The sequence below is a fragment of the Pollicipes pollicipes genome, unplaced genomic scaffold (assembly GCF_011947565.3).
Source record: "Pollicipes pollicipes isolate AB1234 unplaced genomic scaffold, Ppol_2.1 Scaffold_3447;HRSCAF=4054_pilon_pilon_pilon, whole genome shotgun sequence".
Lineage (NCBI taxonomy): Eukaryota > Metazoa > Arthropoda > Thecostraca > Pollicipedomorpha > Pollicipedidae > Pollicipes > Pollicipes pollicipes.
The window spans coordinates 9,602,254-9,624,251 of NW_023596297.1; the positions used below are offsets into that span (position 1 = coordinate 9,602,254).

The following is a 21,998-nucleotide window of genomic DNA, read 5'->3' on the forward strand; positions in this document are numbered from 1 at the left end:
CGTTTGGTGGCGGGCGGCGCGTCTCCCCATGCTTTGCCGCGGCCCGCTCGCGGTCGGGACGCGGCGGTCGGGCCGGCGCCGCGGGTGTGCGGCGGACAGCGCCGGGGCCATTTTGTGGGGCGGCCGGCCCAGCGCCCTGCGTCCGGTCACATGCAGAGGAGTGATCACGCCACTGGGGTGCCCGCTTCGACTGTGGATAACCACCGAAACAGAAACACTGAGTGTGCCTCCGACAGTGAGCTGCAGCGGTTGTGTTTGTGAGGCGGTGCCGATGTACCAGAAGTGGTCGAACAGCGTGGACGATGGGGGTTGGCCATGCGTGGTGGGACATCTCACCGTCTGTCCGAAACGCTGCCCCGCCCTGGCCCCGCCGGTCAGCTGGAGCCGGCCCGGCGGCCCCCCGGCGCCGGCTCGGGGCCGCCTCGGGGTCAGCCGACCCGACCCGGTGCCCTCCGGGCCGGGCCGGGAGTCGAGTGTCACCGCCGACGCTCGGCCGCGTACAGGCGCCGCCCGGCGCGGCGCGGTCTGTCCCTGACGGGGCCGCGCGCAGGGCTGGGAACGGGGCGAGCCGCGGCGACCCGGGAGACACGGATGTCACCAGCGTGGCGACAGGTCTGCTAGCTCCGGCTACCGATGAGACCTGCTGTCCACCGCCACGCCGTCTTGGAGACAGGCAGACGCTTTATGTGTGCGTGTGTCTGCCACGTTTTTGCTTGACATGTAGAGGTGCCCGCTTTGACGCACCCGACAGTCTGTGACAGTGGCTGAGTTAGCTGCACTGGCGGCTGGTATAGCCAGGGCCATGGGAGCGTCCTAGGAAAGTACCTATGCGTGAGGAACAGGAACTTAGTCAAGACGGGGAGGTACTACGCCCCCTCCCCTAAGCCAAGCGTTTTACAGCAGGTACTGAGCGATTGTGCAGAGATGCAGTCCATATTCGTAGGAGTTCGAAAAAAAAATAATATCCTCCTAAGGATTATTATGGCATGTGCCTGGCAGAGAAAGCAATTAAATGCGTTCCAGGCATTACCATGGGTTGATTATAAACATTCTCGAAAAGTGGGGGAAGCGAGCCATGGCCTGTCGGTTCCCATGTCACCACCGCTGTCGCTGCAGACAATTGTCGCTCTGGGGGCTCATTAAAAAGTGGAAAAAGTAGCGTGTTCGGCGTCAGCGTGCTGAGCCTGTGCCAGCGTATTGCTCTCGCTGGCGCGCCTTTTGCCCTGATGCACGGCCTGTGCGAGATCGTGCACAATGTGCACCCCCTCTGCAGCTGGCGTCAATGTATTCACCGCGAACGTACGTTACCGACACCGACCTGAACGCGAGCTGGCCCCGACCCGCTCGTATTGTCCGCGTGGTTGCATCAGGGTCTAGGAATGTCCCCCTACGGCCGCTGATGGTGTTGGCATACCGAAAAACTTGTAAGTTTACGCCACGTCCTTTTGAATGAGCAATGAATGAGACGTCGGTCAAGGAAGGCCGTGCGTTTTGCTCTCATGGTGCGGTGCTGTACCAGGTTGGCCTGTTATGTGGGATGTTGGGGCTTGCGGGCCGCGGGCCTTGACCACGTGACATGATAGGGCGATCGACTCCTCAGATCTTGGCGGCAGTGATTGCATCGTTTTAGGGCGGAGTCCCATTGTACCTGTCTCATTTTCACACCAGCACCAGCTGTGCTCAAACTCGCCTCTGAGTATTGAGTGTAAGTCCCGAGTCCAACTTTTCACGTTTCGTGAGTCCCAGTGCACTATTTGTCATGGTTTACGGGCCCGGGTCCAAATCCAATCTTTTCGCAACTCATTAGTCCAGGGCTTAGTCCGAGTCTATGGAGAGGGAGTCAGAGACGTGTCTAGGTCCCAGGACATTAAGTCCAAGTCCACAAATTCCTCCATACAAGTGAGAAATGTATTGAAGTCTTGGTTTTCGGCATTATGAGTTTTTGTGCCGAACATGATTACCCTTCGAAGAACCAAAGGGAATGTACTGGTTTAAGGAAGCTATATCTTCGTTTCTCCTGTACCCCACGGCGTTTTACATATCTGCTATTTTCAGTTTAAAACTTAAATTATCAGCTGTTGTGTCCAGGATTTAAGAGTTTTGATTTGAGTCAGAGTTCGACTATTGGCGTCTTGGGTCTGTCCCTGAGTCTGGACTCACGCAGGACGCGTTTCTTTGAGACTGCGAGTCCCGATTACAAGTCAGATTTTTCTGTTAAATGAGTTGATCCACTAAGTCCTTGCCTCAAAAGGGGGTGGCTCTGAGCCTGGCCAAGCCCGAACACGTGCCCCCTACTGACGCATATAAACGGTTGGCTGTCTCAATACGAAAGCCGCTTATATTGATTGACTAGGTTTGAACAATCAAATAGTAACATAAACTGTCACAGCATTTGCAGCATTCAGGTTACTCAAGCTTGTCACGGCGTAAGCTGAGACAGACATCCTTGTTTCTTTCAGGCGCATATTTTAGTAGGCTGAAATGTGTGGGCGCTCAAAACACGAAGAACTATTTGGATTTCATATACCTTGCTGTTATCCATTTTTTCACTTCAGCGGGGATAAATCATACGGGTAATGCTCACAAATGTCCGATGCTTTTATGGCAATGCCAGGCTCTTAAGCCCAGATAATCAGATAACGAGTCAAACATGCTCATATTCCGGTAATGTCGTGTTGCTTTCAAGGACACGTGCGAAAAGATGGTCATTTTTACCTGCATTGAATACAGCTGCAGTTGTGCTGACATGGTTGCATCAGATGTTAAGTACCAGTTGAGTAATATCACGAGGCGCAGTTTATGGTGACTTCAGGCTGACAATTACGCTGCATCTGGGCGCGAGGATCTTCCAATAGGTACTGCGTCTTTGAGCAAGGCGCGAGGAGCCTCCTGTAGGTATCACATCAGTGAGAAAGGCGCGAGGAGTCTCCTGTAGGTACCACATCGGCGAGCAGGGCGCGAAGAGTCTTCTTTAGGTATGACATCAGCAACCAGGGCGCGGTGTCCGATTGTGCTCAGCCGCGCACACATTGGAACGCTGATGTCCGTGAAGGACCGAATGAGGGGGATGCTGAGCTAGACACCATTCGCCCCCAGAGAATATCTTCCGAGATCAACATTGGCAGCTTGTTATGACTGCCAAGCGTGTTAGCTACTCTAACTCTTCTTCAGCCGTGCATGGCATGTGAGCGGTTCCAGAAGTGTATTCATCGAGTTTATTTGTTTGCGGTTCCAGTCTAGCAGCCACCGTTATGGAGCCAACGCGTCCACGTGCTCCGGCGCCAGTGATATGTGCCGAGTCGAACCGCCGCCAGCCTGTCGACCTCGGTACCCCGGACACTGATCTCCTGCTCAGGCCCAGTCGGCCCGGGTCTGCCGGCCGGCCGAGCGGGTCTCCGGGCCTGCTGGCCGGGAGGGTCTGCCGGGCGGCCGGGCGGGTCTCGGGGGCTGCTGGCGGGGAGGGTCTGCCGGGCGGCCGGGCGGGTCTCCGGGTCTGCTGGCGGGGAGGGTCTGCCGGCTGGCCGGGAGGGTCTGCCGGCTGGCCGGGCGGGTCTCCGGGTCTGCTGGCCGGGAGGGTCTGCCGGCTGGCCGGGCGGGTCTCGGGGGCTGCCAGCGGGGAGGGTCTGCCGGCCGGTTGAGTCTCTGGGGTTGCTGGCGGGGAGGGTCTGCCGACCGGCCGGGCGGGTCTCGGGGACTGCCAGCGGGGAGGGTCTGCCGTGCGGGCTGCTCTCTGCGTGGGGTCGGCCCGACCTCGCCTCTCGGCCGGTGTTGTAACGGCGCCGCTCGGGCCGCGCCGGGACGTTTCCGCCCCGCAGCCCACCACCTTGACAGGCGACCAGTTTTTGTGCGTTGTGGTGTTGCAACGCGCTCCATTCTTCCACTGCTGCGTGAGATGGTCCGTGCGGCCATGTTGGGCGCGAGCGGCGGCGGCTGGCTCTCCAGGTGAAGGGCGTTTAAGGGAGAGGGGTCCCCGCTAGAGACTCGTGGAGCCTGCGGACAGAGGCGGGAGAGAAGTAACGGACAGGTGCGCGCTCATCACGAAAGATACCCAATGTTATGATATACACACGTGCGAAGCTAATACATTAAGAACACATTTGTGATGGGTTAAGCAAGTGCTCCCAGCTATGGGGGAGGGGGGGGGGGGCAAGATCCGCCCTGTGCGGGAGCGCTGCTGCCTCCCTTCGTAGCCGCGTGCGGAATTGGGTACCGTAATTTAACGTCAAGTTTAATGCAGACAGCGTATGCCGGTGTCGATCAGGCTTTGTCAGTACACATGTCATGTTCTGTCGGATATTGGCATCGCTTGCAAAGCGAGCGGATACAGCCGCTGTGATACGATGCGACGCATTCTTCAAGTTGACCATTGACCTGAACTGCGATGCCATCCAGTTAAATCACGGGGCGTGTCCCCCAGCTCCGCCTCGTAGTCGGCGCCTCACACGGTAGCCGCCAATACATTCAGTCCTGTCAGCTCGGTCATTGTAGTCCGCCTGCGGCTGCGGTTGTGCCGGGGCCCGGCCTTGTTGGATCGACCAGGCGAGCGTGTCCAGCTGCTGTGTGGCGGGGCGGGTCCCGTCCGGGCCGCCGCCGATGGCCAGACCGGCGCAGCTGGCCGGCTCGGGTCCGCACGGTCCCGCCGGGCGCCGGACCCCGCTCGGACCCGCCGTCGCACGTGCCCGGTGAGCGGCCGGTGCCAGCCGTGCCCGCCGCCGCTCGGCTCCGGGCGGCGTTCTGGCGCAGAGCTGCGGCGCGGCCGCGGTGCCCTCTATAGTTGGTGCCGGTGCAGACAAAGACGTGTTTTTGCACCCGACCTGAGCAGCCAAGGCCAGTCCGGCCCGCCGTTTGGGCCCGCCGCTGCGCACGGCTGCACGTGCGCACTGCGCGCCGCCACCGGCGCCCGGTTAGCAGCGCCCACCGGCATTGGCTATCACCGCTCCGTTGTCGCCTATTTGTCGTGGCCTGGTCGCGGACCGGCCCATGGAGCCCCGTTTCCACGGCTGACGGGAAGTTTGTGTCAAACTTGCCCAGTTTGTCTAAATGCTGTGCTGATACTGCTGCGTAGTGGTCTCGAGATGGGCTCCTCATGAGACCTCGTAATTCAGTAGCGCTGCTGACGATTGCCAGCCGAACGTCGGTCTTAAAAGATAAACGTTTCGGCATTTCACGCCTGAACGTCCCGATGTTGAACTCCTGACACCGACGTCTCCGTCGCCGCGATCGCCGTCATTTGCTATCAGGATGGTTTTGACGGAGTGATGCGTCTCAGTCCGGGCTTCTAAAGCTTGGTGTCACCCTCTGCTCACATGACGGGCCGGCGTGTCGAGCGGGTATGGATCTAGCATCAGCTCAGCTCTAAAAGTGTCCTTATCAAATGCAAACGACGCAATCGCACCGTCATCTTGTCGGCCTCAAGGCTGGGACCGAGCTGTACCGTTGGTCTTGTTTTTCCTTCCCGGGCCGGCTGTGTGACCGCTGCAGGCTTGTACCGGCTCAGCCGAGCGGTGTCCCCAGTGCTGGAGCGGCATCGACGTTAGAGCTCGCGTTCCAGAACAGCGCGTGTTGACCCGCAACTGCCGGGGTGCTTTGAGGGATGCCCTGAGCCCGCCACCCCGAGCGACGTCCGCTGCTCAGGAGTGGCCTCCTCCTCGCAAGTCGATCCAACCTGCTGCCCGACCACAGAGTGCCGCCGGCCTCCGGGCCGGCCCCTACGGCGGCGGCGGCGGCGGCGGCGCCGCACCAGGTGGTAGTGGCTCGGCCCGGCCGCTCGCGAGAGCCGCCTGTTGACGTCGGCCGCGCCGCCGCCGTAAACAGCCGGCAGCGGCTGCCGGCGCCCGGGGCCGCTGCGCACGCACAGCCGTCCCCTGCTCAAGGCTGGCCTGGCCGGCTGGCCGCTGACGTGCGGCCAAGGCCGCGGCCCGCGCGCCGCGCCGCCGCCGGTCGCGACGGCCTGTCCACCTCACCGCTGCGTGGACCGCGGCCCGGGACTGGCTCGGCCTCGAAGCCTGAGGAGGCTTGGCGGCCGAGCTGGCTCCCTGTGCTTGTGGGGACTTTGAGGTGTTAGCCCTCCGCCGCCCCGCCTGGCAAAGCTGGGGTGTGCGTGATGCGGGGTCCGCCCAGCCCCACCTGTACCGGCCCGCTCCAGCGTGGCTTCGCGCACGACGCGCGCTCGCCTCCGCCCGTGCTCGGGCGGCCGCGCGCGGCTCGCGTGTCCCGGGCTGACCAGGGCCGGGCCTCGCTGGTCGGCGGCGGCGGCGGCGGCGGCTCTGACCAGCTGACGCGGGGCACGCGACGCCGCCTCAGCTGCGCCGCCGCGTCGGCAGCAGCGCGCCGCCGCGCCGCCAGGAGAGAGCGAGCGGCCCGGCCCCGGCGCCGCAGTTTCTCCGCGCGGCGCCGCGCGGCGCGGCGCCGCGCCTTTGCGTAGCGGCGGCAAACGCACCCGACTCGACGGACGCGCAGTCATCAAAGGCGCGCCGCCGTCTTTGTTGGGGCCGCCGGCGTGACGGTCGGCTTGCGGCGCTGCTGCCGGCGGTGGCCGCCAGCCGCCGATCCGAGCAGAGCCGGCCGGCCGGCCGGGCCGCTCCGCACCGCCGGCTGCCGCTCGCCGCCGTCCCACCATTATCGGGGCCGGGCGATGACGAGGCGGCGGGGTGGCGGCAGGGGGACGCCGCGCGCACGTGTCAGCGGAGGGGGCTGCTGGCCGCATTGGAAGCTGTCGCAGCGATGATCGTGATGGAGAATTAAACGGGGCGTAAAAAACATGGAACATATTCATGCCGGTAACATGATATCGCACTATCATAGTAATGCGGTTGACTTACAGCGGCCAGCGAACCGTGCAGCGTGCTGCGCTGACGTCTGTACGTCACTACCAATTAGCACTTCAGCTACCTTGCTGCGTCAGAAGTGGTCCGCATCGAGGGCCTCGAGTGCGCCACGCGCCGACTCCCCCGCGCTAACCGGCGCGCGGCCCAGTCCACGTGCCCCCCGCCCGGCGCGGCCGGCCGGGCGCCGCGGCGCGTGGGGCCGTCTCGGGCAGTGGGCCATCCACCCCCCGCGCCAGGTCAGTGACGCGCGGCCCCGGCCGCCGCCGGCAGCGTCGGTCGTCGGTTGCCGGGCGGCTGGGGGAGGGGGTGTACCCCCACGGACGGGACGGCCGTCGGCGCATGCGGTTGCCGGGCGGCCGGCTGGCGCGTGTCTCGTGGTGCGTGCGAAAGGGTCGGAGGTCGGCGTGTGGTGAGGCTCGTACAGGTCGAAAAGTGGCAGTGGTAAGCAGGGTTAGGGTGCTACCCCAGTCAGCGGTAATGTAAAAAGCGTTGGCCGGTTTTCGCTTGGCGTCACCAATACTGATTAGTGACGTAATATGGGCTGCATGACGGTCTGGTGTGACGTCAGTCAGCGGCCACCGCGCGCGCCACCGCTCTCCCCGCGGCCTCCTGGTCGTCGGAGCTAATGCCTCCACTCGTGCCGCTGCACGACCGAATTGGCGCCCTCCTGACGTTTCTGACGTCGTTCGATCGCCCCGCTCCCTCCTGTCGTCACACGGCGACCGTCGCCAGAGGGCGGGCCGGTGCGAACGTCAGGCGGGCGGAGGTGTCACATTCGTGGACACCGGGTCGGCACTGACGTCAGCTGGGCGGTGGTCGCCGTCGCCGCTGCCGCTGCCCGGTTACGCTGCTTCATTCATGAGCGCCGCTGGAATGCCCCGCGTCCACGGTCGGCGCTGACGTCTGTTTGTTTTACCGCTGAAATAGTCGGCCGGCCGGCTGGGCGGCGCGGTACGGGCCGACAGCCCCCCCCCCCCCCCCCCCTCCCTCGGCCGGCTGACGGCGGTCTGCGTTCCGCCGCCTCCCGGTACGCCGGGTTGATGGCTGGGGAATGCGGCGTGGCAGGTGCTGCAGAGGACGCGTCCATTCCCATTAAGCTTAATTTGAGCATTTCCTTCGCCTAAAGATGCCGGACCCGACTTTGTGGCCGCATCAGCGTTTCTCGACACGTTGCGCCAGGGAGAGCTGGCGTCGGAAAGGCTCGGTCCGACCGCCGCTGCCAGGCTGGGCGGCGGCTGGCGGGCGCCACACCCCCGGCGCCCGGGGCCGCTTTCCTGCCGGCGGGACCGACTGCGCCCGCCGCCGCCGCCGCCGCCGCCGCCGCCGCTGATCGCCGTGAAACCTGCCGTCTCATCGGTACCGACGCTGGGACGCCTTCGTTTATGTGCCGCGCGAGTGTGGTGGTAGTTTGTCGTGCATCGCTGCTGCTGATTGGCAGTTGGCCGGAGGGAAGGACACGCTGGACGAATGAGTCAGGCACGAATGAGAGCGTGCCAGTTGTGCCCCTACGGCAGCCCCTTATGGCTTGTCATTGCCATGAAAAGTTGACAGCCATGAAGGTCAGGTTCTCTCCCTGCTGACTTTCCTTCCTGTCGAGTCCCGCTCCTCTTCCACCAAGTGATTTAGCATCGCGCGCGCATCGCATGTGAGATCACAGGCGATAGCCAGCCCCCAATGCCCGCACGAAACAAACAGTCCGATCGTGCTAGACCGGGCTGCACGCGCCAATTCATCGGCCTCCTCCGAGCGTAAGGTGCGGCCGTCACGTGGTGTCGCCATTCATCGCTCCACTGGCCGTTCCACCCGGCGCGCCGACCCATCCCTGCCGGCGCGGCGCGGCTAGCAACCGGCCGCGACCCGCTAGCCGCCGCTGCAAGGCCGGCCGGGCCCACGTGCCGCCGCCAGGGTCGCTAACCGATGACAGGGCGGCGCGCGGTCGCCGCCCCCTGCCTCGCCCCCGCCCCGGCCGCTGCGTGGCCCGTGCGCGTGGCCGGCACGCATATACGCCGGCCGCGCGCGGCGCCGGCTCAGAGTGGTCCGGGAGGTGGCGGAGTGAGGGGTGGGGTGGGGTGGGGGCGGCGACGGCTTTTCTACTTTGCTACGTGTAGTTTAGTTTTGTACAGTGGGGGTCGGGGGTGTGCCAAGATGGCGCGCCGTTTGCATTCATCAGTGCCGAGTGAAATCGACACGCACAGTTCGGGCGATACGGGTACTTGTTTAAGCGCGGAACGGCCGCCAGTCTGCGTGCAATCAAACTCAACCGCGTCTACCTCTCTAGTCGTAGTTGGTGCCAAGCAAGTCTTTCCAGTGCCTTACTCGCACGACCCCGCGGCGCCAGGGGTCGGGTCGACGTCAGCGTGGCGACAGCTTTAGCGTGAGTGCATCCGGCGTGACGTTGACCAGTGGCCAGCCGCATCCTCCGGCAGTGGCAAGCTGTTCCTCAGCTCACGCGAGCAGCGTCCCTGTCAGGCGCTGGTGTTGCAGGGGCGGCTTGGTGCCAGCCGGTCGTTCCCGCGGCGCTCCGCTGACCTGGCCGTCCTGACCGTCCCGCGGCGCTCCGCTGACCCGGACGTCCTGACCGTCCCGCGGTGCTCCGCTGACCTGGCCGATCCTGACCGTGCCCGCGGGCGCTCCGCTGACCCGGCCGTCCTGACCGTCCCGCGGCGCTCCGCTGACCCGGACGTCCTGACCGTCCCGCGGCGCTCCGCTGACCTGGCCGTCCTGACCGTCCCGCAGCGCTCCGCTGACCCGGCCGTCCTGACCGTCCTGCGGTGCCCGCTGACCCGGCCGTCCTGACCGTCCCGCGGCGCTTCCGCTGACCCGGACGTCCTTGACCGTCCCGCGGCGCTCCGCTGACCGGGCCGTCCTGACCGTCCCGCAGCGCTCCGCTGACTCGGCCGTCCTGACCGTCCCGCGGCGCTCCGCTGACTCGGACGTCCTGATCGTCCCGCGGCGCTCCGCCAACCTGGCCTTCGTGCCCTCGGCTCGTGGTTGAGCAGCAGCGTTGTTTGGTGTGGTGGCAGCGCGCGCCCTGGGGTCGTCAGGCTGAGCCTGTGCTGAGCCTGTGCTGAGCCTGTGCTGAGCCTGTGCTGAGCCTGTGCTGAGCCTGTGCTGAGCCTGTGCGTGGCGGCCCCGGCCAGGATGCCCGCCCCTTTTGCAGCGGCGCAACTGCAATGTCAGTCGTACTGCACGAGGTGCAGCGGCCCGGAATACACGCCCGAAACAACCGCTGCTTTTCACGCTCGTATCTGTCGCATCTGGTTTCACGTCATACTCGCTTCAGCCGTGATAATCGGCCAGTTATGCGGAAGTGAGTGTTCGTGATGTGCATTGCCGCTGTTAGTACGGACTGGGGTGTGCGTTCCGCGCGTCGCTCAACGTTCCAAAAATGTCACCGTGCCCTGTTGATGTCGGTCCGTTCCTGAGGGTGAACTTTCCAAAACCCCGTTGATTTGCAGTTTAGCACATTGATATACATATGGATTGAGCAGGTGTAAAATGATTCATTTCTGGGCATAGTATCTGAGCAAAATAACATGTCATGTCAAATCTGCCTGTAGGAACAGCTAGGGCGAACCGTTTCGTGTTTCCGATTTACCATCATCACACTGCGGTCGTTCGTGTTATGTCATGACACCGCTGGCATTGCTCTGTGCCTTATCACGTGACTAACCGTTTTCTCTCGTCTTTCAGGTGAGTGTGTTCAACCGTGTGGAGATTCAACTTAATGTGCAAGCTTTGCCAGCCAGATAGAAGGTAAGTTTATGGCCACCAGCACCGTTGTTTTGATTTTGCATTGGTTTGCCAATTCCATGGAGCTATTTCACGCGCCGGCAGGTGTTTTCTCGCGCTCTACACTTCGTGGGGCGCCACGAAGCAAAAATGACGTTGAAGCCATCCGCCGACTACATTCTTAACTCTATATTGCTCTTAAAATTATTTAAGTACTTCCCTAAAAATCCCCGTTTTACACGCGCTGTGCACACCATTCCAGAATAGCACTCCCATCTTATCTCATCTGCCGATCCTTAATGTTCCTGTTGAACCGTCCATGCCATTGAGCGCAAAGGAAACTCGTCACTCGGCGTCACGGAGCGCCCCTGAAACAGCATCAGATCGGGCCCAAAGAACAGTCCTGCTGTGCATAAGAGAATTGCAGTAGATACTGCCTGGGAGCTGACGAAGTCTCCATCTATTTTCACGCAATGAACTTGAATATTGAGGCATTAGAATGGTACACTTGTCTGTTTGCAATGCTCCCTAACTACGCCTTCAATTATATGCGTTGCGTTGCGCTGACGCCCGCTTGAGCAGCACCTTCAACGCGGCAAGCTGCCCGCGGGTCGTTCGGTGTGGCCGGCTTTATTCGCGCCGACTTTACTGCGGTTTTACGGTGACTTCGGCTCCATATTTCAAGCCACACATGCCGTGATGTGCAGTTTGTTGGTTTGATGTCAGTGGGAGAGGTCATCGCTGCGTGACGACCGCGTCCATGAACGATTGGGCTCGTGCCGAGTGCGGCGCGGCCGACGCGGGTGGACCGCTCTCTCCTCACCGGCTCATCTGTGGTTGGATCATCGGCATGATGACGTCACAGGCCGCTTCGATGTTAAGCATGCTCGCGATCAGTGGTAATTGGGCGCCGAAGAAAAACAGCTGCTGGTTTTTCGTGCTGGTTAGGGATGGCGCTTGCAACGCCCGTTTGGTGAACCGCTTTTTGGTGTTGCTTAAATCGGTTCGGGCGGCTTGTGTGGACCAAGTGTTTAATTCACTGGGACCGGAACACTTGTTCGGATCTCGTGCCGATCTTCTCGCCGGCATTGCCGCTTCGTTTCTGCTTGCGATGCAGGCGGCGTTGTGACCCCCGACTCTTGTACCCCCGAGATCTCTGTCGTGTCTCATACCGCCTCACCCCTCCCCGGCCCATTGGGCAGGCCTGGAACCTGCGGGGCTGTGCGCGGCAATTCCTCCACGTCACGCCCGCCCTGCAACCGCCGCAGTGCTGTCCCCACCTCCTTCCGGCGTGTCCCCGCAGCTCCTGACCACGTCATGCTTCCTCCCCGCCGCTGTTTCATCCCCACCTCCTCCGAGTGTGTCCCCGCAGCTCCTGACCACGTCATGCCTCCTCCCGCCGCCGCGCCGTCCTCACCTCTTTCTGGTGTGTCCCCGCAGCTCTTGACCACGTCATGTCTCCTCCCGCCGCCGCGCCGTCCCCACCTCCTTCTGGTGTGTCCCCGCAGCTCTTGACCACGTCATGCCTCCTCCCGCCGCCGCGCCGTCCCCACCTATTTCTGGTGTGTCCCCCGCAGCTCTTGACCACGTCATGCCTCCTCCCCGCCGCTGTCTCATCCCCACCTCCTCCGAGTGTGTCCCCGCAGCTCCTGACCACGTCATGCCTCCTCCCGCCGCCGTGCCGTCCCCACCTCTTTCTGGTGTGTCCCCGCAGCTCCTGACCACGTCATGCCTCCTCCCCGCCGCCGTGCCGTCTCCACCCTGCCCTGGTGTTTCCCGCAGCTCTCCCTGTCCGCCGTGCCGTGTCCACCCTGCCCTGGTGTTTCCCGCAGCTCTCCCTGTCCGCCGTGCCGTGTCCACCCTGCCCTGGTGTTTCCCGCAGCTCTCCCCTGCTCCCTGTCCGCCGTGCCGTGTCCACCTTTCCCGGCGCGTCCCGGCAGCCGGCGTCACCGACCCCGGCAGCCGGCCTTGAGGGGCCAGCGGCCCGAGCGGCGGCCCACTGGCGCCGTGCGTGGCGCGAGTGCGTGCGCTGAGAGGACGCCGACCCCCGGCCGCCGACCTCCGCCGCCCCGGCCGCCGGCACGTGGGAGGGAGGGGACGGCGCGCCGGCCGGCCCGGTGTGCGTGTGAGCTGGCGCCGGTAGGGTCTTGTGCAATCTGTGCGGATCCGGCACCGGCGACTCGACTGGTTTGGATCTGAAAAACGCGGCGTGCGGTCGGACGTTTGATGACTGGGGCCTGTCGGAATACGTTGATGTGATTAATGCGGCAGTCCGAATAATGGATCTGACGAGGCAGGAAAGAACTTCGATTTTTAGCGTTACACATCCTGTTCGCTCGCTTCGAGCCAGCTTCTCACGGTTGTCAATCTTGTTAATTCGCGTATCGTCGACGTCTCGTTACAACTCTCACTCTTTGTGCCTGATCGATCTTCTTTTTTGCGCCCCCGCTCTGTCAGTTTGATTCCCTAAAGCGTTTTATTGGCTAGCATCGAGAGCTGGCAATTTCGGTGGCGGCTGCGTGCCCGGCAACCGTTCGGCCTCCCCGCAGCCGGCGCCGGCCGCTGGTTCAACCGCGCTCACCTCGGCAGAAACTGTTCGCGTAATTCCGGGAGGAGAGTGCTAATCAATTCGCCGTGATTCCCAGAATCATATCATGAACAAATGCTGGAAAGCGCTGCCTCTTTTAGCGCTGCAATTTGCGGCCGTCACCGAGCTTTATCTGTGTGGTAATGACTGGATCACCTAGAAAGCGTGTGGCCGGCCTTCGTGGGGCCGGCCACACCGCCGGCCGGCGGTGTGATACGTGGAAGGTGCGCCTTTGTCCTGCTGGCCGTGGAGCACGGCTACAGTGGCGTCCGACTCAGGGCGACTGGAGTACGCCGGTTTGTTCGGTCTACGCTCCGTCGTCGTCGCGCGGGCCGTGGCCTTGCCGGACAGCGGCTTGATCGATCTTGCTAGGTCCCAACGTGTTGCACGGCGGCGGGCGGCTCGGGGACGGCCGGCGCCCCACCGGCCGCGCCGGGCGACGAGCGGGTGTGGCCGGCGGCCGGGGCCGGTGACGCGTTTACCGGGTCGCGCCGGGCGCCCGCTTGTTTTGACGGCGTGCGCCGGCGCGGAGAGAGGGCCCGACCCCCGGCGGCCGGTCGCCCGCGCCTCCGTCCCCTCCTCTCGTCGGGCATAATGGGACGGCGCCCAGCTGACGCCGCCGCCGCCGCCGCCGCCGCCGCCGCCCGGGGTTCGCGGCACGCCGCCGAGAGGAGCGTCTGCTTCCGGCGCTGGGCGGGGCCGCCCGAGCAGCGCCTGGCTTGGTCTGCCGGTGTCTGCGGCGCCTTTGTCCGGGCCTGACCATTGCCCCGGGCGGCGGCGGCGGCTGCGGTCACTGCGCGTCGCCGAATGGCTCATATCCGGAGGCGCGCGCGGCGGGGGCGGCCGGCAGCGGCGCGGCCCCGGGCCGGCATCGATCGGCGCCCCGCCGCCGTACGCACCGCGCTCGGACGCCGGCCCTGGCCCGGCCGGCGTCGGCGTCCACATTCCGCGCATCGCTCGCCCTCCCGCCGCTCCCCCCGCGCCGCAGCCTCCCGCCCGGCGACGCCAGCGCCGCGCGGCCGCGCCGCGAACTAGCGCCGTCCACCGCGCTGTGGACGGCGCGCCGGTGGCTGTGGAGCGGTCAAGCAGCGTGGAGAGTGCAGCGGTCGGCGGTACCCGCCAGCCACCCCCGGAGCTGCGCCGCCGTGGGCGCAGCGCGCGCACTGCCGGAGGAGCTTCCGTGCGCGCGCGCGCGCGCGCGCGGCACGCACCTGCCCCGGCGCGCTCGCGGCGTCCCCCGGTGGCGGCGGCGCCCGGCATGCCGATGAGCGGCGCCGTGCGCGCGCCGTCGCCGGCCGACCCGCTTTCGGCGCGCACGCCAGCCGGACCGGACCGGTCGCCGGCGCCGCGCCTCGGACGCGCCGTAAAAACGGCGTGCACGCGGCCCGGCGCGGCCGACGCCCCGCCCCTGGCCGCCGGTCGCAGGTTACCGTTGGCCGATAATGGCGTCCCGGGGGTGGGAGCGACCTCTGCTGATCGGGAGCAGCGCCGCAGATAGCCGGCTATGGGGAGGCCGGGGGCGGGAGGAACGCGGGAGCGAGCGACCAGCGAACGAGAGGCGCCCGCTGGCTTGGAAATACGGGAGGTTGGGACTGGTGGGACTGGACCGGGCACGGCGGCCGGGCCGAGCTAAGCATGGATGTGGAAGGGGTTCAGTGACGGCTGTGAGTAGGGCTCGTCGCGAGGCCAGACCGCCCTCAGGTGGGTGACCCGTGGCTCAGCCGCGTACTGGAGGCGCGGGTCCCGACCGCCTCAGCACGCCGTGTCTGACCGGCGCGACCGCCCTCCGCTGGCCGGCCGGGCCCAACGCCGGCCCTGTCATTATTGCTGACCGCGGCGGCGGCGGCGGCGGCGGCCAGCCCGCGCTCTCCGTGTGCTCCGGCGCTCGGCGCCGCGGCCGGCTGGAGCTCGCGCTGCCTGGGCCCGCCCGTTAGCGCATCAGTCAAAGTCGCTGGATTCCCCCCCCCCCCCCCTCCCCCTCTCCTCATCCTCCTCACCCGGGTGCCAGCGCTGAAAGCTCTGATTTGTATCGTGTCGCAAATTTAACGACGCGTCCGCGTGCGCTAATCCGTGTAACAGCTAAAGCGTGTTAACCGGCGCGTCGCGCAGGTGAAAAGGCGCGGCGCCGCGTCCCCGCCGGCCGCCCGCTCGGAGCGCCGTCCCCCGGTGAGCGCGCGCTCCCCTCCCCTCTCGGCCAGGCCTGTTTTTCTGCGTGAGCGCCGGCCTCAGCAGGACGTGACGTCACCCGGCCCAGACGGCCCTGAGTTACGGCACGACTAATGGCTCCGTCTTGCCCCGGTGTTTACGTGGCGTGCAATTAATGAGTTAGCAACAGGAGCGGTGTTTAAAGGCCGCCGGTCGCACGGGCCGCCGCGCCGGGCGGCCGGGGCGGGGCGTGAGAAGTCGGCTGCCGTGCGCCGCCCGCATACATCAGGCGGGCGTGATTTGTCAGCTGGCGCGTCCGTCAGCTGTGCACGGCGCGTGGACTGCGGTGAGCGGCGGCCGGCGCGGCGGACTCTGGGCGGCCGCGCCCGTCTGACGTGGCCGGGCCCCCGGAGTGCCGCCCGGGCCGCTGACCCGTCCCCCCCCCCCTCCCCGCTCCGTATCACCCGCTCGGCCTCCTCGGCAGCCAGGCCCTCCCCGTCGGCCCACCGGGAGGTCCCTGGGCGGCGATAACCGTGCAGCATGACAAACACGGGGAGGGAACACATGGCCCGACCGGCTGGCCGCCTCCAAACGCGGCATCGATCGGCGGCGGGAATTCAAGCCCCTCGTGCCGCGCCGTCGACCGCCGGCCTCCGGCGCCGGCGGCGTGTCCGGACCCAAATGTCGAGCGGCGCCGCCGCCGCCGCCGACCGACCGTCCTCCGGGGCTCGATGACGCGCGCGTGACGTCACCCGATCGGACGTCCGGAGCTGCGCGCGCGGGGGGGGGGGGGCGCTCAGGTGTAGCCGGCGGCGGCGGCGGCCGGCGGCCAGTGGACCGCCCGCCGCTCGAGGCTCGCACACATGCGGCGATTTCTGGCAGGCGACCGGGACGCGCGCGTGCAACTGTGGGCGCTGGTGGACATGTCGCCGACGGCCGAGAGATGGGACTGGTGAGCGCCCGGTGCCGCCGTGACGCGCTCGGGGCCTGCCGGTCTCCACGTGAGCACGTGCTTCTGTACTCTGTTGACCCGGTGCCGTCTTTTGTTGATCAGCGACGGCCCACTTATTTGTCGTAGAACGCAGCCGTCTTGTGAACGTCGTCCGTCGCTATGTACGCGCCTGTCCGAGTGTGCCCAGCTCTGACGTCCGGTCCCGTCCGCAGCGGCATCCTGGCGCCGGGCAGTTGCGGCACGAGCGACGTCACGTCGCTGGGTCCGAGCTCGCCGCTCTCACCGCGCTCGGCCGGCTCGGAGGCCAGCGACGCCGGCTTCGCCGACGACTCGGCCATGCCGCCCAGCCAGCCGCCGTCGCCGGGCTGGCCGCGGCCGCCGCGGCACCCGCCGCCGCCGCGCCGCCGCGGCCGCCGTCACAGCGAGGGCGACGAGCCGGTGGCCGCCGTGGCCACCGCCTGGCCGGCCAAGCGGCGGCGCGCCTGCTCCGGCGAGCGGCTGGCCAAGCGGCTGCGGCCGGAGCCGGCCGAACCGCGGCCGCGCGTCCAGGAGAAGATCACCGAGTACTTCAGCAAGCAGGTCAAGCACATATCGGCGCTGGCGTTCCGCTCGGTGCGCAAGCAGCTGCACGGCCTGAAGCCGGCGCCAGCCGAGGCGGAGGCGGAGGCCGAGCCCGCCGGCGTGCCGCTGCCGCCAGCCGACTGTGATAGCCACGGCTCGCCGCCGCTGCCGCTCTGGGGCCTAGAGCAGCGCGGCGACGAGCCGGCCTGGCCGCCGGCCGACGCCGGCCGATCCCAGAAGCGGCCCGGCGCGGACGGCTCGCTGTGCCGCGCCCCCAGCGAGGCGAGCAGCGTCGACTCGGGCCTTGGCCGCGCCAGTGAGCCGGGCACGCCGGGCGAGGCGCCTGTGCTGCGTTTCCCGGCGCGGCGCGCGCCCGCCGCCGCCGACGCGCTCACCTGCTGCCGCTGGCGCGGCTGCGGCGACCGGCTGAGCTCGCCGACGCAGCTGCTGGACCATCTGCAGGCGCGCCACGTGCAGGAGCAGCGCGCCGGCGCCTGGCCCCTCGCGCCGCTGCCTCTGGCAGGGCTGCAAGGTGTTCGACCGGCCCGGCTCGGCCGCCTGGCTGGAGCGGCACGTGCTCACGCACGGCGGCAGCAAGCCGTTCCGCTGTATAGTCGACGGCTGCTCGCAGCGGTTCTCCTCGCAGGTGAGACCACGTGCGGCGCTGAAGTGATGGATGCTTGCAGGAGGAGCTTGTATCGCTCTTGCGCGCACGGCTATTGTTGGAAGATTGTTGTCGACGTGTGGAATTGAATGCTAATGTCTAATTGTAGCCTTTCGTGCTGGATTCATGCCAGTAGGAAACCCAACGGCCAAGAACTTGCTCCCGACATTTTAATATGGAGGTTGCTCGTCTAAGCGAAGTGTTACATAAGTCAAACCTGCTCGTTCTACGTAGTCGTTCGATTGCAAAGCCCTTTCCGTTCACGACAGCTGGGTTCCCAGCATGCAGTTATCGCACGGTCATGACTCGCGTTGCCAGGTGCGCGCGATATCACATGATTTCGCAGATTATGTCGGCTCTGCTGGGACCCTTCTCTATTGCTCCGGCCGGGCACCTGGGACCCAGACGCAATTAAATGGAACGGCGCGGTCATCGCCCGACACATTACACATGTCGAGCGGCCCCTCCTCGCCGCTCGGACGGCTTTGTTGCCCGAGAGCTGCACCGCGTTCGACGCACGCGCCGCGTCCCGCGCGGAGACGAGTCGCGGCGGCGCAGCACGTATGCGGCGCCGGGGGCTCGTCGAGCCGCCTCCCTCCCCCCCCCCCCCTCCCCCTGGAGACGTCCGTCGGTCGCCCACATACACACACCGGGCCGGTCGTCGCCGCCTTCACGCGAAACAAAATGCAAAGGTCAGCCGCAAGGAATGTCGCTATTTTGAGTCGGCGGCGACCTCACGAACAAATCCGCTTACGAGCGCGCGTCACGGGAGCCGAGCCGAGCCGTCGGCGCCGACGCGCGCGCGCGGCGCCGCGGCGGGCCTCGTGCGGCAGTTCGCGCCGGCGGCGGCGGGCGCCGCACCGCTGTGCGCCGCCGCGCCCGGGCCTGCACTCACACACTCGGCGTGCAGAGCTCCGGCTGGCAACGGGCCGGCGGCGGCGTGACGTCACGGCGTCTGGGCGGCCGCCAGACGGCCCCGGCGGCCGGCCGCGCCGGGGCAATGCACGGCCGCCGCCGCCGGCCGGCGCGCCGCAGTGTGAGGTCGCGCTCGGCGGCAGACGGTGCAGCATCGCGGCCGCCGGGAGCGGACGTGACGCCGTCGCGGGCGCGCCGCCGCCGTCACGGAGACCGGAGCCGCCTCGGACTAGCGTCTGCGGTGACGTCAGTGTCGTCTTCCGCCGGAGCACCCGCTGACCCGTGATTAAGCGGGCCGCAAGGAGCCTCGCTCGCAGGGCCTGCGGGTGGCGGTGACGCCCGCGGCGGCGCGCGCCTGACTCAGGCGGCCGGCGCCGGCGTCACCGGTGAGCTCAGCGCCCCGTCACCGGTTCCCTGACGCATCGTGCGGCGCCGGCTCGCGCCTGACCGTAGAAGGAGAGCCGGGCACGAACGGTGCGTGGCTCCACTATAAAGATGATGTGGCCGCGAGCCCGCGTCAGTCCGCTCCGGGCGGCGTCCGGCGCCGCGGCTCGGCCGCCGCCGCTGCCGCCGCCGTCCTGCTGATGACGCCTCCTCGGCCCGCAGTCGGTGTTGGAGCGGCACGTCAACGGCCACTTCAACCCGACGCCGCCGGTGAAGCGGCCCGACGCGTCGACCAAGTTGTCACGGCGCAGCAGCCGGCGCGCTATCCAGGAGGAGCACCCCTACTCGGGTAAGTGAGAGGCCGGCGGTGACCCGCAGTGACGCCGTCAGGACCGGCGGCCGGCGCGTGTCCTGCCGGGTTTGGGGCGGACGCAAGACGGGCTGTGCCCGCGCAGAGGCGCCGGCCGCCGTGGCTTGCCTCAGTACCCTGCTGGATCGGCTCGACGCCTGGTGTCCCGTGCACAGTGTCTGACGCTGAGGTGTTGGCGGGGGGCTTTATCGGGCGGCCCGTCTGTTGTGGTCGGGGTGGGGGTGGGGGGGGGGGGGACTCTGAGGCTCTGAGCCCCGGCCGGTGTGACCACTGCCGGGTGACACTAGTCGGCCTGGGCCCGGAGCGGCCAGCAGCGCCAGGGTGAAGCCCAACGGGGGGAGCGGTTCGTGTCGAGCCCGCTCTCGCCTTGCGTCGTATCGGGTCACGCAGCAGCTGTGTTCGAGGTGGCGAGAGGGCAGCGTATGATTGGGCCCCATTGGCGCGCTTCCTCGGAGGTGGACGATACGATGGCTCCTCGTCCGCCAGCCGCCCCCGCCGCTCGTCTGACGTCGCCCCTGTGCCCGCAGCGCGCATCTTCGACTTCTGCGACGCGACCGTGATGGAGCGGCTGCGGTACCAGCTGGTGCGCGTGGACGGAGCGCTGGAGCGGCTGGCGCCCGTCTCGGGCCGCGGCCTCCAGCTCTCAGCTCAGGTGAGCGCCGCCCGGCGATAAGCCCGCTCCCGCCGCCGTATTGGACAGCGATAAGCGGTCCTGTGGCTCAGGCGCGCTCATATTGGCCGCCTGATTAGCTGAGCTATCGAGCGGCAATCACTGGAATCCGCTGTGATGATGGCTAGTCGGTCATACTGCGGTCAGGAAGCCTGGCGCGCGAATGATAAGCGAGTCTGGGGTGTGTGTTACGGCGGCGGAAAGTTCGGGAGCATTGCTGAGCAACCTGACGTGTCGGCATTCTTTTGTAATAGTCCCTGTGGCTAAATTCGTGACGTCTCTGGTGCATTAGTCCACTTTTATCTGCATACCTGCGTGACGTCAGTATTTCGCGCTGAAGGAATTCCCTGACCTTTTTAAGTTGCACGTTGGCTGGCATGGGCGGAACATGTGGCACGATAGGCGTGACAGGGATTTCATCAGTTTGCGTTGAACTTGCCTCGATTCTAATGTTCCGTGAAATGGCCTCAATTCTGATATTCCCTGAGTTTAAGGACGTCCGCCTTGGCACTTTTGCCACATCAGCTCTTCATAGCACGCCCCGCTGGCGGATGCCGCGTCATGCTGGTCACGCACATCCTCGGTTTTGGCGCGCCCCTACCACGCCGGTCCTGGCGCCCGCGACAGCCGTGGCGCCCGACACTGGAGGCCGGCGGTTCGGGGCCGCCGGGCCGGTGGTCGGAGCCGGAGACCGGACTGCTGATCTGTGGTCAGATCTGTGGTCAGGTGGCGTTGTGTGACGCGGCGCCTCCCTCCCCAGGTGATCGCTCGCAGAACGTGCGCAGACAACAAGCCCGAGCTGCTCGTGCGCTGGAAGCCGGCGGACATGTGAGTGATGCCGCGGGCGGGGCCGGGCACGCAGACGAAGGCTCCTCACTGCAGATTTTGTCCAGGAAGGCGGCAAAACGAGTTTGTTGGTTGAGTTTAATAGTTTGCGGTTTTCGTCTTACTGGAGTATGTTTTTTTGGTGGGGGGGGGGGATTCGGGATGAGGCGTTGAGGGCTCTTTCCGATTGAAACGCGTTCGTATTTTGTCGCCACTTCGTCTCGATCCCTGCTGTCACCCGTGTGTCCCCTGTCGCCGTGTGCTGGTGTTGACGCCGCTGCGCGCCCCGCAGAGTCGATGACGAGTGGATGCCGGCGCACGCGTTCCGGCCGACGCGGCACGTGCCGTGCTGCCAGCTGCCGGCGGCGGCGGCGCAGCGCGTGGCCAACGCCGTGGGCGGGCCGCCGGCGCGCCACCGGCGCAAGGGCCGGCCGGCGTAGCGCGCCGCCGCCGGCCGCCGGCCGCCAACGTTCCTACCGCGCCTGCTGCGCCGCTGGACCGCCGGACCGCCGGACCACGGGACCACCGGGTCATCGGACCACCAGGTCGCCGGACCGTCGGACCATTGGACCACTGGACCACCGGGTTAACGGGCCGTCGGATCATTGGACCATTGGACCACTAGACCACTGGACCGCCGGACCATCGGACCAACGGGCCACCGGACCACCGGACCATCGGACCACCGGACCACCGGACCGCCGGGCCACTGCTCAGGGCAGCTCCTCGTCGTGTCGGCAGCGAGTCTCCAGTACAAATTGTTCTAATGTTGATGCGTGTATGTCGTAGTGGGTAAGGAAGGGCGGCCGAACGGGGGCGCCCCCAGGCGGCGCAGTTTCGGCTGCGCGCCGCCAGGGGCGCCGACTAGTAAGTCGGGTTGAAGAGACCAGCGATACCACTGCCAGTAGTTAGCTCGGTCGGCTTGGACCAGGACCCATTCCGACCCCCGCTCCAGTTTTGCAGTTTTGTACATACCTGTACTCCTGTGCGTGATGTTTGTGTAGTACAAGACGTATCACTGCCCGCACACTGCCAATGCCCACTAGTGCCATCTAGCCGATTTGTGCCGCGTCAGCTGTCGATCTCGCGCGCCGCGCGGCGGGCGGCCGGCCGGCCGCGGCGGCCCGCGCGCCCGCCGCCGGCCGCCGTACTCACTTTCCAGCCGATCTCGTTTTAGCGCGCCCGCACGGACGGCTTCATCCACACAGACACGCGGCGCTCCGGGTCGCGCCGGCCTCTGCCCGACCCTGGCGTTGTTAGTGTAACCGCGCGTGGCCTCACGGTGACGAACAGGGCGCTCGAGGAGCCGCAACGGCGGGTGTCAAAGGCTCGCATCTAGATGCTCGGTTTGTCCCCTGCGTCATCG

The 21,998-nt window shown here is 66.1% G+C and overlaps 2 protein-coding genes and 1 long non-coding RNA gene across 3 annotated transcripts in view; 2 read left to right on the forward strand and 1 right to left on the reverse strand.

Moving 5' to 3' along the window:
* Window positions 1-5,401, reverse strand: part of LOC119091591 (zinc finger protein jing-like) — a 10,058-nt gene extending 4,657 nt beyond the window's left edge. The window contains exon 1 of the mRNA XM_037214399.1: window positions 5,396-5,401. Within this exon, the coding sequence (XP_037070294.1) occupies window positions 5,396-5,401 (6 nt within the window). The remainder of the gene's footprint in view (window positions 1-5,395) is intronic.
* A 3,539-nt stretch (window positions 5,402-8,940) lies between these two features.
* On the forward strand, window positions 8,941-16,593 carry LOC119092673 (uncharacterized). Its single transcript, XR_005093521.1, has 3 exons — window positions 8,941-9,201; window positions 10,521-10,583; window positions 16,456-16,593. It is a non-coding gene; the product is annotated as an uncharacterized LOC119092673 (long non-coding RNA).
* A 713-nt stretch (window positions 16,594-17,306) lies between these two features.
* Window positions 17,307-21,442, forward strand: LOC119091592 (zinc finger protein jing-like; the record flags this gene model as incomplete). Its single annotated transcript, XM_037214401.1, has 5 exons — window positions 17,307-17,450; window positions 18,990-19,116; window positions 19,665-19,789; window positions 20,568-20,635; window positions 20,925-21,442. Coding segments are annotated over 5 exons (612 nt in total), but the record flags the coding sequence as incomplete, so codon positions are not given.
* Window positions 21,443-21,998: the final 556 nt, after the last annotated feature.